At 43.3% G+C, this 15140-nt stretch overlaps 2 protein-coding genes across 4 annotated transcripts in view; one reads left to right on the forward strand and one right to left on the reverse strand.

Annotated features, from left to right (window-relative positions):
• The first annotated feature begins 39 nt into the window (after positions 1-39).
• Positions 40-3642, forward strand: LOC115789661 (acylphosphatase-2-like). 3 transcript variants are annotated; one of them, XM_030743183.1, is made up of 5 exons: positions 62-101; positions 503-521; positions 624-640; positions 743-852; positions 3308-3642. In XM_030743183.1, the coding sequence occupies exons 3-5, from the start codon at positions 638-640 to the stop codon at positions 3420-3422; spliced, it is 228 nt and encodes a 75-aa protein (XP_030599043.1). In that variant the 5' UTR covers positions 62-101; positions 503-521; positions 624-637; the 3' UTR covers positions 3423-3642. The 3 variants fall into 3 exon arrangements, with proteins under 3 accessions (XP_030599037.1, XP_030599043.1, XP_030599028.1); XM_030743177.1 differs by lacking the exon at positions 503-521 and having other exon boundaries at positions 40-101; XM_030743168.1 differs by lacking the exon at positions 62-101 and having other exon boundaries at positions 398-521.
• Positions 3643-3873: 231 nt separating this feature from the next.
• The window catches only part of LOC115789511 (signal-induced proliferation-associated 1-like protein 2), a 32349-nt gene continuing 21082 nt past the window's right edge, over positions 3874-15140 (reverse strand). The window contains exons 10-20 of the mRNA XM_030742959.1: positions 14410-14610; positions 13836-13907; positions 13667-13731; positions 13198-13501; positions 11414-11563; positions 9942-10005; positions 8613-8790; positions 8418-8546; positions 5801-5873; positions 5345-5426; positions 3874-5267 (exon numbers count right to left, since the gene is read on the reverse strand). Of these exons, the coding sequence (XP_030598819.1) occupies positions 5124-5267; positions 5345-5426; positions 5801-5873; positions 8418-8546; positions 8613-8790; positions 9942-10005; positions 11414-11563; positions 13198-13501; positions 13667-13731; positions 13836-13907; positions 14410-14610 (1462 nt within the window). The 3' untranslated portion in view covers positions 3874-5123. The remainder of the gene's footprint in view (positions 5268-5344; positions 5427-5800; positions 5874-8417; positions 8547-8612; positions 8791-9941; positions 10006-11413; positions 11564-13197; positions 13502-13666; positions 13732-13835; positions 13908-14409; positions 14611-15140) is intronic.

Raw genomic sequence — 15140 nt, forward strand, 5'->3', positions numbered from 1 at the left:
TCCTGTCCACGCCGTCAGACACAGAGGATGACATCCACTCTCATCAGCATCAAACATCTATGAAGACCACGGCAGGCAGCTGAAAGCTGCAGGTAAACCAGGTGAGTTATTTAAACTGAGTTTGCCACATTAGCTGCTTTCAGTCTGAAAGGTCTTCCTTTGCGTCTGCAGGTGAGAGTGTGTTTGATTGGTCATGTTTAGAAAGTGGAGGAAGGTGAGTCCTTTTTTTTTGAGTAGCTGTTAATAAAAATGTATTTTACTTTGGTGGGCACACACAGGAAGTATTCTGTACTATAAATACAGTATGAATGACCTTCAAAATAAAATCACAATGACTGTGTCCAGCTAATGGTGATGCTTTTATTTTGAAGCTCTGTGAGAGAGGTTTAAATATCAGAGATAAAAATATCTCAGCTGAGCAGACATGATTCTCTCTGTGCTTTTATTTTGTCTTCTTCACACCGTCATGGCTGAAAACAAACTCGTCTCTGTGGACTTTGAGATCTTTGGGAACGTGCAGGGTAGGTCAGGGTTAGGGTTAGGGTAGGTCACCTGACGCCTATTGCTGTGTTCATTTATTCATGTTATCGTTTTACATGCTGATCCTGTGTTTATGTTTTCAGGTGTCTGCTTCAGGATGGTGAGCTCCCTCTTCTTCTTCACATTAGTGCCGTCTATAATCAGTGTTTGTAACATGGAAATGTTTCACATGAGTTAACGCACACCCTTGTGACTCTGTCAGTACACGGAGGATCACGGTAGCAGTCTGGGACTCAGCGGCTGGGTGAAGAACACCAGACAGGGCACTGTGATTGGTCAGGTCCAGGGACCAAGGGACAAAGTCAGTGACATGTGAGTTTGACTGACCAATCAGACAGCTCTCCTACACCTACACCTATACACACACACCCTTTAATAGACTTATTTGAAAGTGTTGTCAGTTCAGTACTATAGCTCCCATGATGCTTTGCAGCATATAAACTGTTTTCCTCATATGCCGCCTCCATCCTCCTCTGACCTGAAATCAGTGTCAGAGCTCCAAGAAGATCTATAATGCATCAGGAGGACAGAGGAGGGAGAAGGCTGCAGGAGGATGCTCAGGTGTACCCTTTACAAGTGTTTTTTACCTTCAGGTATAAAAGAGGTGTGGCCACAGCTCTCATCCTTTTTTATTGAAGAAGATCAAACTCCTCCTCCTTCACGATTTCTGTATGTGGGAGTAAAAAGCGGATACCTGTCACTCCACGCTCTGAGATTAAACCATGATCTCTATCACACCTGTGATGCCAGACGTTTACCTGGCATATTAAAATGAAGCAGTTCATTAAACTCCTGCTGCCATACCTTTACGATGGGAGGGGCTAAGAGCAGAGCAGAAACAAAGACTCCGCCCTCCATCCTCTGACTCCACCTACTCCCACGGCGGCTGTCTTGAACATCCTGTGATGTAACCTTGTCCTGTGCTCTTTAATGGGGCAGGATTGGCTATCAGTGCTCACTGAACGCAACAAATATCAGCAAACACACAAAGTGTGTGCAGTTTGTCACACAGTGTGTCTGCTAGCTAAAAGAAGAGCTGCTGTATTTCAGGGAGAGCAAAGAGAGAGAAGTTCACTCAGAGATGGAGAAAGAGGACAGGAGAGGAAGAAGAGGTTAGAATTAAAAATGAGTGCAAAACAAACTGAGGTATGCTAACTTTGTGTTATTCAAAGATTGTATGAAAATACTGCAGTTTAGTGTGTAATAAACAGGTTAGTTTGTTGTACTGTATTTACAGTAAAGCTCTGTGTTGCTGCACAGAGGCTGTGTTCATGGTCAGAGTTACAGGTTACATCAGTGCAGCAGAGATGAGTTTGAATCAAAGCTGCTGATGCTGAGATTCAGTCATTGAATCCAACATTTCTACAGCCTGTATGCTGTCAGTGTAGGGGATGGAGATCAGCTCAGAGAGCTGTGAAATACTGGGTTACATCTTTGTGAGTTTACTTCATCCTCACAGAGCAGTAAACCTCAGAGCAGCAGCAGCAGGTCAGCTGATCACAGCCTGCACACCAACATCATTTACTGCAGCTCACAATACAAAGCTGTGATTCTTCTTCCTATGCAGAGCCACTACAGCTGATCTTAGGGTTCCTCCACCTTCTGAATCCCACTGTAACCCCTGAGTATGTTTGTGTTTAGGTGGAGGCACAGTCACCCTCTACTATGGAGGACACAGAGAACAGAGCTGTGTTTAAATTCCCTTTCACAGTTTGTGTCCTACATAACAGATTCAAGCTGAGTGCGTTCATTAGAATTAAAATTTAGATTGGAATAATGTTTGTATTCTCATGTAATATATAATAAGGTTTGTTTAGCTCTACACAAAAATAGCAGGTAGAAACGTCCTCCAAAGAGCTACTTTTACTTTATTACTTTGAGTACATTTTAGAGCCTGTACTTTTTTACTTTTACTTAAGTAAAGAAGAAGAAGAAACAGCCTTTATTGTCCCACAGAGGGGAAATTTGGGTGTAACAGCAGCCGCAGTTATTATAAATATAAGTAAAAATATAATAATTCACACTATTAAGAAAAGAATATAAATATATATAAAATCAACAAACAAGATTAACCTTAATACTACTAATAATAACACTATATACAATGTACATGATGTGCCTGTGTGTTGAACCTTAACAGGCCGGACTATTTACAGTATATTATATATTATCCTACATTGTGTAGGTTATTGTGGTTTTTGTTGGGAGCAGTGATGATTATAAAGTCTTACAGCTGCTGGGAGGAAGGATCTACGGTAACGCTCCTTTGTGCATTTAGGATGCAGCAGTCTGTCACTGAAGGAGCTCTCCAGCTCAGCAACAGTTTCATGCATGGGATGGGAGACCTTGTCCATCAGTGATGTTATTTTGGTCAGAGTCCTTCTGTCTCCCACCACCTGCACTGAGTCGAGAGGACATCCTAGGACAGAGCTGGCTTTCCTGATGAGCTTGTCTATCTTCTTCCTCTCAGCTGTAGACAAGCTGCTGCTCCAACATACTGCTGCATAGAAGATGGCAGAAGTTGAACTTCGACATTTACCAAACTATTTTTTTAACACAAGTACTTGTACTTCTACTTAAGTACAGAATGTCAGTACTTTTGCCACCTCTGCTGTCAGGTGACCTCACAGTGATGAAGAGTAGGAGCAGAGATTCAGAATGTTTCTTTATTGCCACTGAAGTCGGTGAACAGCTGCTGTATGCGGGGTCAGAGGTAACAGAGGAATATCTATAATATACTAACTGTACTCCTCTTCCTCCTCCTCAGGAAGCACTGGCTGAAGAGCGTCGGCAGTCCGAGTTCCCGAATTGATCGAGCTGTTTTCTCCAACGAGCGAGAGATTTCCAAACTTGAGATCCGCGGGTTCACTACTCGCTACTGAGCATGCTCACACACCTCAGAGGTCACGAGATCTGCAGCTGACACCCAAGTGTTGATTATTGATCAGTGATGTCACGGTTTCTAATGTTTATGCTGATCAGAGAAATAAAGTGTAAAACTACCAAACATTTCCTGTGTCGCCGCAGAGAACAAACTGAAGCGTTTTTCTGTGACACACAATCTATACTGACAACTGCTTCCACCAGGGGGCGGCGTTTGACAGCAGATGGACTTCCTGCTCTCTGATTCGCTGCAGCAGTTCAACATCTGTCCAAAGCACAGAGGGGCTTCTCATGAATTCAAAAACTTCACATATTAAAAAACTTGGATGCTCAGTCATGTGACCACTCAGAGCTTGTTACAGTTTACCTTTCCTCACGTAGTCACAACATTTCATCCACCTCACACCTGCAGCCAGTTTAAAAACACAACCTGACACACCTTTGGACCAGGAACCACACCGCTCCAGCATGCAGAACCAGATCCTCCTCAAGCTGCTTCAGTTTGACCCAATGAGAGAGAGAGGAAAAAAAAAGATGAACCTAAAGACGTTTACTCTTCACAGTATTTTATTCTATCTGGTTTTGGAGGAACACATTTAGTGAGTGGTTATTTCAGTGTCAGAGCTCAGGTAAAAAAAAAACAAAAAACGACAGTTTGATCCAGAAACCTTGTCAGATTTTCTGATGTAACGACTTCATACTCTAACCCTTTAAAATGTTCCACTTCTGATTGTTTTGTATAAAAAATGTAAAATGAAATGATCATCCTGACTGATGGGAATGCTTCCAAATGAGAACCTTCCACAGTCTGTGAATGCTGCTCTAATTATATTAATCACATCTGAGTAGTTTATACAAAATGTAATCATTAGTTTTTAGTCATTAGTTTTTAATCTCTGGCTCTCCTACATAGTATCTTTTGTCCTGTCTCTCCCCCCTCACCCCCAACTGGTTGGCGCAGATGGCTTTCCCTTTTAGCCAACAGAAAGAAATGATATGTAACAGCAGGAAGCAGATTTCAGTGAAAATGAAAGAATGACTCAAAGTGTTTTAAAAATGCACGTATAGAACCTGTCAGCGTTATTCATTTTGAATAAAACATCTGTATGATCCACACTGATGTTCTCACGTCCTTTGAAGAACTGAGGCAGAAATTTAATCTGAACAGAAAACATTTCTTTAAACATCTCGAGCTGAGATGTTTAGTAAAAGCTCATCATCATCATCATCATCATCATCATCATCATCATCATCATCATCATCATCATCCACTTCCTGACAGGACGCGAATGATGATTCACAAACTGCTGCTGAGATGATGCGGTCGTCCTTTGCTTTGGTCTGAAGGACAGGAAGACACAGGAAGAGACATTTTCTTCTTTGTTGGTGTCGTTCTCAGAGTTCAAAGGTTTCCATTTTTCTTTGTGAAAACAAATACAAAGAATCAGCAGTTAGTTCATCTATCACCCTGAGGCTCCGCCCACATCCAGAGAACAAAGGAGGACTGACAGAGAGTGCAAACCACTGAGGTCAGCGTGTCTGCAGTTTAATCATTGATCAATCAGTGAATCTGAGTCATCCTCATCTTCATCCATCCCGCTGCTTTATGGCAATCCATTTATCGATTCTCGTCATCACGATCTGCTGCAGGTCATATAATCGTGCTCTCTGAATGGTCAGAATGAATCCTCATGGTGCCACTATGGTAACGAATCCCTGCGCAGCATCCATGTGGTGAACCTCCTGATGTGCTCGGCGGCGCTTTGGCTCTCCTCCTGCAGACGGCGGTTTTCCTGACGGAGGCTCAGTACCTGCTGCTGCAGCGCAGCTTTATCCTGCTGTTCCTGAACACAACACAGACACAGGTCAGCGTGATGAGGTCATCCTCTCACCTGCATGACATCAGCTTGTTGAATTTTACCTTCAGCAGGTCGAGCTGCAGCTGATGAAGAATCTCCTCCAGCCGGAGAACTTTACCTGACAGGGAGCCGTCTGCAGTGTCACTGAGGGGAGGGGAGACATGATGTAACTGTGATGTCAGCAATATTACAGTTTGAGAGAGATTAAAGTGGCCATGAAACCCTGCATGTATGAAGGCTAATTTACAGCATGGAGCTGCTCCAAACCTGTCACAGATTAACTGCTGGGATAAAATCAGAGTGTCTGACTCCAGCTCGTTGGTCCATCAACCAATCAGTGATGTCACAGTCTGTGCTGGCAGAGGATGGCGCTACACATGTTCTAAAAAAAATGTACACTCTTATTTCTTAAATGCAGCTTCACACACAGAGTTACTGTGACAGATTTAGAGCAGCTCCATGCTGTAAATTAGCCTGCAGGGTTTCATGGCCACTTCAAATGAGGTGTTGCATCTCACCTGCCCTCCAGAACGGAGCTCTGTGATGTCACTTCCACTGTGCGATGCATCTGATTGACATCGACATCTGCTGCTGCGAACACACAAACAAACATGAAGATGCTGGGTGACTGACACAACACACAAACAACCAGTAAACCAAAAGAGCGGGGCTTCAGAACAATCAACAGACTGTTAGCGACTTTACTATAAGGCAGAGTCCAGTCCAGCTGTAAGTCATGTGACCACAGGAGGCGGATATGCTAAGGGTTGTACGGTAAGCCCTACAACACCTGTGACAAGCTCCACCCCCCCCCCCCCCCCCCCCCTCCCCCCGCAACCCTGAATTGGAGCATCAGTGTAGAAACTGTTTAAAATGGCAGCAACGTTTCAAAAACCTCTGCAACTATCACAAAACACGCCGACTGTTTCTGTGCAGTTTGGAGTCTGTCTGCGAGCTGAAGGTACGGAGGCAGGAGTTAATGCTCACACTCAGAAGATGGTTATTTTCAAAGGTAAACTCAAAATGTAAAGTTTAAAGGTAATCTCCTAATTCTGTTGGGTTCTTTAACCAGACGTTAGATCTGCTGCTACATGAAGTGCAGTTTAGTGGGGTATTAACGGTTATAGTGAAACTAAGGGGATTCTACTCTTAATAGACACTTCATTCGGTACATATTGCCAGTATGAGGTTGGCTCCCCTTTTGCCTTCAGAGCTGCTTTAATTCTTCATGACACAGATTCAACACGCTGCTGCAAACCTTCCTCAGAGATTTTGATCTATGTTGACATGACAGCGTCACGCAGCTGTGAATCTCCCGTTTCTCCGCATCCCAAAGCTGCTCTGCTGGACTGAGATCTGCTGACTGTGGAGGCCGTCTGAGTGCAGTGAACTCAAGAAACCAGTTTGAGATGATCTGAGCTTTGTGACATGGTGCTGGAAGCAGCCGTCAGAGAATGGTACACTGTGTCTGTCCATTCTCCCCTTCCTCTGGCGTCAACAAGGCATTTTCTTCCAGAGAACTGCTGCTCGCTGGATATTTTCTCTTTTTCTGACCCCTCTCTGTAAACCATACACACCCAGTCTGGTTTAACAGCCAAGGAATAAAAATGAGGTTACAAACGAGTTTTAAACATGTCGAGTGTTGCTGAGGTCAGGCTGTCCCAAAGTTTAGGAGCAGCTACAGCAAAGGCTCGATCTGTTCTGTGCTTTTACAACCAGAAGCATCTGCTCAGCTCACCTCAGTGATCTTTTGGGAGCGTGCATAGTTAAAAGATCAGATGCAGTAATCAAGCCTGGATGGAGTGAAAGCAGTCGGTGACGGAGGTGAAGGGCCTTCAGCTGGAAAAACTCCCTCTGACAGCAGCATTTATTTATTAAAAATCACCAACAGTTTTTTTTTTTTTTTTAAACAAAGGCTGTTTTCAAGCTTTCCAAAGGGCCAGGATCACTATAAAGAGGAGTGAAGGTCAGGGGGTCCCCAAAGTACCACCTCTGATTTTGGCTCTGAGGTTTGGAAAGTTATGGCCATCCACGATTATATAGCGTCCACAGGGGTTAAAGATGGGTTTCTGTTTGAGGGGGAAATGGAATTCCTTCTATCTGAGAACTGATCCTGACACATAAAAGGAAAAAAGTAATGGAGCCCACATGTGAGGAAAGCTGCTGCTGCTGAAAAAACATACAGCTGACAGAAAAACGTCTGCTTGAAGTAAACCATTCGAGAGCAGCTCCTGTAAAGCTCCGACCTGGAGACCAGGATGCCACGATCCACTGTACCGAAAGTCCGAAAGTTAATAAGAGGCCATTCAAAACCTTTAAAGGTGCTGATTCATCATTTGTTTCCAGGAGCTGGCGAAAAACAACTTCCTCCAGCTCCTCAGAGAGAAAAGGCAGATTAGAGATTAGAGCTTTGGTTTTCTGACAGATGGCTGCTCGATGGCATGATCACTAGACTTGATATGATCAAAGGTCTCTTTGGGTGGGGATAATGTCCAGGGAGCACAGAGTGGGCTTCATTGGCTGACCACTTCAGCCAAAGCAGAGAAAAAGGCAGAAGGGTTGTAGGCAGAGGGTGATGTGATGAACTGTAGGAGATTTTCCTGCAGGAGGGTAAGTGGCAGGCGGAGGACTGAGAACAGCGTTGGTGGTGCTGAATAAAACTTGACTTCTGTGGCAGATTTTAGAGACAATGACTGATAAATACTGTTTTTCTGCACTCACAGCATCCTAGTGATTAAATCTGGGATAAACGAGTGCAGCCAACACTGAGGGAGACAGGTTGAACTGAAACAGCTGTAGCTCCAAGCTGCTGGCCTCATCAGCTGTGGAAACAGCTGCTCAGCCTCCACTGTGACCTACTATCTGCAGGGATCTGAAAAAATGATAGTCAGGGGTGACGAGTTCATAACACTCAAAGCCAGGTTTTCAGCTTCTGAGGATACGAGACAGATTAAGGTACCAATCAGCAGTTTAAATGTAGCCTTTTCATACAGTACTACCTGTTAACTGGCTGGGGTTAGTGCTGCTCCTGGAGCTAACAATACAAATTATCATGTGACTCCTTCCCCATGCTGCAGGACCATTACTGCAGACTCAAACTCCCTCACCCTCACCCCTCTGTCAGGTGACTGTTACCTTTGAAAGCTCGAGTGCCATCCAGGTGATACCAGTCTAGCTGTGATGAGGCTTGGGGGAGGGGCACGTGTTCATCTTCAGCCATGTTGCACCTCAGAGCCAATAGGCTGTCAGAGTAAAAGTGTACACCTGTGGAGGAACACAAGTGAGCGTCACAGCAACTTTTATTTTGAAATTCAGAGAACAGGTACTCACTCCTTTGTAGCGGCAGTGGCGGTCTCCTCAGCGGCAGCGTGCTGTGGTGATGTGGCAGCAGCAGGTCTGACATCAGCTGAGAGCTGTGAAACAAAGTCCTGTACAACATGTCATGCGACATTGTGCGTGTCAGAGATTTCCATGGAGATGGCGGCTGGACACCAGAGACTCTGATAGGCTGAAAGATGAAGGATTGGTTGTTAGAAAAATCAGGCTGTCCTGAAAGCTCCCTGAAAAGCCTTCAGCTGATCCAAAATGCTGAAGGCTCCCCCATACTGGCTTCTCTTCATTGGCTCCCTGTTAAATCTAGAATAGAATTTAAAATCCTTCTCCTCACATACAAGGTCTTGAATAATCAGGCCCCATCTTACTGTATCTCAAAGACCTCAAAGTACCGTATCAGGCAGAGCCTTCAGCTTTCAGGACCCTCTTCCGTGGAACCAGCTCCCAGTTTGGATTCAGGAGACAGACACCCTCTCTATTTTTAAGATTAGGCTTAAAACTTTCCTTTATGATAAAGCTTATAGTTACAGGGCTGGATCAGGTGACCCTGAACCATCCCTTAGTTATGCTGCAATAGGCCTGCGGGGTTCCCATGATGCACCTCTTTTCATTCTCTGTGTGTTTATACACCACTGGTTTATGGCATTTTGACTTTTTTCTCTTGGCTCTGGGCGAGAGCTGTGGGATAACCAAAGAGTTTGAGGTTCCAGAGGAGCTGGCAGTACCGCACTCAGTGAAAGGGACTCAGACAGGGAGTGATTTGTTTGTTAATTACACGGTGATAACATTTTTCATTGTTGAATTGTAACATCTACTTCACCAGGTGCAGCTGGTCTCTTCTCTTTCTCACCCCCATCCGGTTGGAGCAGATGACTGCCCCTCCCTGATCCTGGTTCTGTTGGAGGTTTCTTCCTGTTAAAAGGGAGTCCTTCCTTCCCACTGTCTAATTGTTGGAGTCTCCTCTCTAATTTTGTAGGGTCGCTATTTTGAAATATAACGTTCCTTGAGCCAACGTTTTTGGGAGTATATGAATAAAGTCAGAGTGAATTAAACTGTCTGAAGTGACTGGCTAACCTTCAGGTTCCAGCAGGTGTCACAATATTCACCACAGTTACTGTGTTTATGGGAAAGTTCATCGATGTGTTTCAACCTATTTGTTATAATTAAACCAGAGATGATGACAATATAATGACAAGTAACGCATGACAATAAAAATGTTATCAAATTCAAACTCTATATTAGTATTGATTTATATTTGTAATTGGAGCAATTTGATTAATAAATTACCAATAATTAATGAATAACAAATATTGAAATCAGACTCACCTTCTCAGGTGTAGTGACATCAGATTGCTTCATGCTGACATCTGTGACTGGAGCACAGCTGAGTCTGCAAGAGGAGCTTATGTTAATTATTGATTACTGCGCTGTGATTTTACCAGTTTAAAGAACCAGAAGCTGAAAATCAATTGTCCCAATGGTTCTGTAGGGGCCATAAACCAGTGTACTCCTAATGCTGCTCCCAAGACTGGATAAACGGGGAAGGCTGCATCAGGAAAGAGATCTGGAAATCTTAGCCAAATCAAACACGAGGATCACTGGATCACTTTGGGCCCGGGCTAACAAGGACCGCCTCCGGTACTGTTGGCTAATAGGGTGCCAGTGGAAACTGTGCTACCATTGGCCAGCTGTGAAGGTGGATTCAAACTCTTCTACCATGGTGCAGATTGGAAGAGAAATGGAGTAGGGGTAATCTTGAAGGAAGAGCATGTGAACAGTGTTATGGAGGTAAAAAGAACGACACAGGATCATGAGTTTGAAGTCAGAAATCAAAGGGGTGATGCTGAATGAAGGTTGGATGTCAGAAGAGAAAGAGGAAACTACCAAGAAGGTGTTTGGTATACCATCTATACAGAGGAAAGAGGATACGCAGACTTGGTGTTGGAATGAGGAAGTACAGGAATTTATTCAAAGGAAGAGGTTAGCAAAGAAAAAGTGGGATAATCAAGTAGATGAAGAAAGCAGACAGGAGTACTGGGAGGCTAGGACTACAGCAAAGAGAGAGGTGGCAAAGACAAAACAAAAGGCTTATAGGGAGCTGTGTGTGAGGCTGGACACTAAGGAAGAAGAAAAGGACTTGCAGAGAGATGGAGGATGTGCAGCAGGTTAGGGTGATTAAGGATAGAGATGGAAATGTGCTCATGAGTGAAGAGTGTGTTGAGAAGATGGAAGGAAAACCTTGAAGAGATGATGAATGAAGAAAATGTAGAAAATGAGCAAGAGAGGAAGACAGATGGACGACAGACAGTGCATTAGGAAGTGCAGAGTGCAGCAAGGAGGAAGCGAGGACCAATAGCTAGCAAAAAAAAAAAAAAAAAAATGTAAGGGGAAAAATTCACAAAGAAAGAACAATATGGCATCCCCATCTACCAAAGAGTAAAACAGTTAAATGTGGATTATTAAACAGGTCTCCTGTTAGTAAATGATTTAATAATTAATCAAGATATTTATTCTGCCTTACAGAAACCCAGGTTTCAGTTCAGATGAATTAATTATAGTGGGTGACTTTAACATTACTTTAGATATTGAATATAACTGTATTTAGTTCATCATTAGAATCAACTGGTTTCTCTCAAAATTGAAATGAGCTCACTCATCACACTTTGATCCCGTCCTAGAAAACGAACATTTCACAGTTTCTCCTGGAAAACCTATTTTGTATGATTATTAATAGCTTTTAATTCACAGTGATGGATTACACAGCTCAGGTCCGACACTTCTTTATGAGGTAATCTCACCTACTGCATCTCTTCAGCCCTTCCCCCTCTTGAGTAAGCCCTGCATCCTTGGTGGAGCCTTCTCTACAGGTGATGAAGGCCGCAGGTGAGTTAGCAGAGGAACTTCTCTTGTACCTGTCTTCAGACCAGTTTGTGGATCCATGAGAGTCACTGAGACAGGAACGAAAGGGTCAGCATCCATCATCATCATCCATCCATATTTTTTTTTAAGATGAAAACGGCATCCTGGAGGTTTTTCTGTCAGGTTTTTAGATCCTTCATAGCACAGAATCTGCATTAGTAAGGGTCTCTAATGACACCCTTCTTGCATGTGATTCTGGCAACAATGATGTTCTGGTTTTGGTTGCCATAACTGCTGCCTTTGACACAGTTGACCACAACATTTTAATATCTTGATTACATCACCTAGTGGGCATTGGTGGAACTGCACTTAAATGGTTTCAGTCTTAGCTGGCAGAACTTTTTCTGTGAACATTCTTGGTTCTGAATCATTTGGTGCTTCTCTGTCATATGGTGTCCTACAGGGCTCAATTCTAAAGACACTGCACTTTTTGCTGTATTTACTGCCTCTGGGTTCTATCCTCAGATAACATGAGGTCTCGTTTTATTGTTATGCTGATGACTGCCAAAATTATTTGCCCTTGAAGCAGAAACATGTGTAGATGATATTAAAGCTTTGTTGGCCTTGAACTTTTCATGAAAGCAAAATAGAGGTGAAGGTGTTTGGACCCAGTGGCTCCTGTGAGTCATCCATCCATCCATCATCTATTCATCCATCATTTATCCATCCATTGAATAACCATGCATCCAAAAATTCATCATTCATCCTTCATTGATCCATCTACTAATCATCCATCCATCCATCCATCCATCCATCCATCCAAACTCTTGTCATGACCTCATGGACTTGTCTGTGCTGATGTCAAACTTCAGGAAAAGAACTGCAAGATGGAGCAGTTTAAGTCAATGACTCAAGTCAAACCACACAAAGGATTTATGTATGACATCACATCACATGGCCACTGATAGCATTTTAAGCTCAAATTATCAAGCACAATATATCTGGAAAAAACAACTCTACACGTGACTGGTATGAGTAAAGGAAAGGAAGCAAACCCAAATGAAAGGGCAACACAGTTTGGTGATCTCAGTCCAGCTGCAGTTACTTCAGTTAATTTATAAGAAAAAAAGAAAGAAATCTAATCCATTGTTTTCCTAATACAGTTCACTCCATTCAAGTTCACAGAACAGAAAAAAACTCCACTTTGGGGTTTTCCAAGCAATCTATAATGTGGAAACTCAACATGGAAACGTAGCTGGCATTTACACAAAAGGAATCAAAAAGTTTACAAAATCAAGCACAAAACCAGGCAATCAACCAGCAGATCAACTGCCTGGGTAGAATTATGGCACTGGAATTTTTTTGCTTGTTCACATCCCAGCTGAATCCTGGGAGAACCTCTGATCTGGCTGTATTGTTTTCCCAGCTGAGGAAATGTTAACTACATGCAAAACGTACTACTGAACAAGAAGGATAAATTTGCCTGAGACAGACCAAGACAAGGATGATGTGGGGGACAACTCTGGACTGCTCCCTTACCGGCTTCTTCCACAGTCTGACTGCTACACCCATAAATTTACTGAAGCGCCAAATCCAAGTGCTCTAACTGGAGGATTGCTGGAAGGATGCTGAGGTGAGCTCAATGGCAAAACATACATAATTAATTACATTAAATAAATAAATCACACTTAGAGACAGCATCATTTGATTACTTGCAGCTCACCTGGACAGAGAGCAGGTCTCACTCTGGTTGGTCATGTGACCAGCTGAGGTTGTCCATTTGCCTCCCTGGATATCTTTCAGGACCAGTGTTGCCCCAGCAACAGCAGGTAGGGCTGATGATGTGCAGAGGGTGGAGTCAATTCCACTGTCCATCGAAGCCACCTTGATGTCAGTGAGATGGTGGTCGGAGTGTCTGCCCTCACTGCTGCTGCTGGACAACGTGTTTGCAGCATCCATCAGACTGGGCTGAAACACCCTGAGGGCCTTTGTCACATGATGAGGATGATGATGAAGGTAACTGGCCTCTGGAGGAGAAGATGAAGATGCTTTCAGTTATTGTTTCCTGTGATTTAGGAATCATATGATGAAGGACTGCAGGACACCACAGGGTTAAAGGTCAAAGGTCAGAATTGCAGAGTCAGACCAGAGGATAACTGGACTGGATGTGGGTCAGGTCCAGGTAATCTCACCTTCAGACTTCCTGATCCTCTCAAGTGAGCTTTCATCAGAGCTGATCGACCAATCAGGAAGAGCTCTGAAGGCAGAATTAACATTGTCAGGTAATCAGATTACTTTGTTCAGAAGAAAACGTCTTCTGGCTGCAGACCGGTTATTAGTAATCAATATTAATTAGATTACCTGGAGTGGGAGTGGGTCTGTGGGGTCAAAGGTGGTCCGGGGTCACTGGAAGTCGAGTGTTTGCTCGGTGACCTGCAGAATGACAGAGTTCTGAGGTATTCTGGGTAAAACCCGTCTGATTTTCACTAAATAATCATCAGCAAAAATCATCTCTGAGTTTAGTGACTGCAGAGTTTTGTGGATCAGTACGTGTGAACAGGGTGGCGTGAAGTCCATTATCAGACAATAACAGCTGCTGCTAATCGATCAATAATCATCACATCAGCCCTAAAGACCTTTAACCACCTCACACCCAGATGACTGTCTCAGGACAGAAACCAACATGGATATGAGGCCAATAATCTTCTTAAACTATGATGTAAAACTTTAGACAAAAGAAACTTAACAGGAGGAACTGAAAATAAACACCAGAATGGCTTCATAAATATTCCAAAGAATTCATAAGCTTCAGACACAGAAGACCTCTGAATCACCCTGTTTGTTCACAGGATAAAGAAAGAGAGAAAGAACGTTCTGTTGGGTTCTGGGGACCCCTAACTCTGACCCGTTATTGTGACAGGTATAGGTGTGTTACCTGGATCCTTCATTCATGTCACAGGAGGAGCTCTGTTTAATCTGTCTCAGCTGCTGTTCTGGTTCACCTGTGATGGGCTGAGTGGGCGGAGTTTCCAACACTTTGTGCCAGGTGGGTGGGGTCACTCTGAAGGGGTAGGAAGTGACGTCGGAGTCCAATTTGTACTCATATCGTGGGACTCTGTAAATTTCTGAGAAACTCCTGAAGGCCAAAGAGGAAAGAGTGTGTAAGAGAATCAGCGAGTGAATAAATTAATGGTTAAATGATGGTTTAGAGAACAAAGTCAGAACACTAAAGAGGTTAAAGGGTTAAAATTGCGAATCATTAATCCAAGTGTTTTGCCACATCAGTGCTTTTTTTTTTTGGCTTTTCATCTAAATGTTGAGGTTTTTTTTTTTTATCCAGAGCTCTTTCTTCCTGCAGCTGTTGTCTCCTCATCCTCCATCACTTCCCTCTTCAGCTCTGACAAACCAAGTACTGCTGCTTATGTAAAACAGATTTTACCTGTGCTACGCTCAGATTTACTGGCTGCTGATTGGCTAGTGTAGCTTTATGGAATATCGACCGTATCTGGTGTTTATTTGTAAAAGTCTTTAACTATAAGGAAAGTTTATCAGACAGCTTCCTGTTCTTCCCAGTAAAGTTGTCTTCGACACATTACTCCCATATTTTCTGCTCTGATAATCTTCACTCTGAAGAAGTGACCTCCAAACTGCAGCTTATTACTAATT

Source organism: Archocentrus centrarchus, chromosome 1, assembly GCF_007364275.1.
Source record: "Archocentrus centrarchus isolate MPI-CPG fArcCen1 chromosome 1, fArcCen1, whole genome shotgun sequence".
In the NCBI taxonomy this organism is placed as follows: Eukaryota; Metazoa; Chordata; class Actinopteri; order Cichliformes; family Cichlidae; genus Archocentrus; species Archocentrus centrarchus.

Coding starts and splice junctions, on each gene's coding strand:
- LOC115789661 (XM_030743168.1), top strand. CDS start 425: ATGATTCTCTCTGTGCTTTTATTTTGTCTTCTTCACACCGTCATGGCT. Junction 853..3,307: donor AGGGACAAAGTCAGTGACAT/GTGAGTTTGACT, acceptor CCTCCTCCTCAG/GAAGCACTGGCTGAAGAGCG.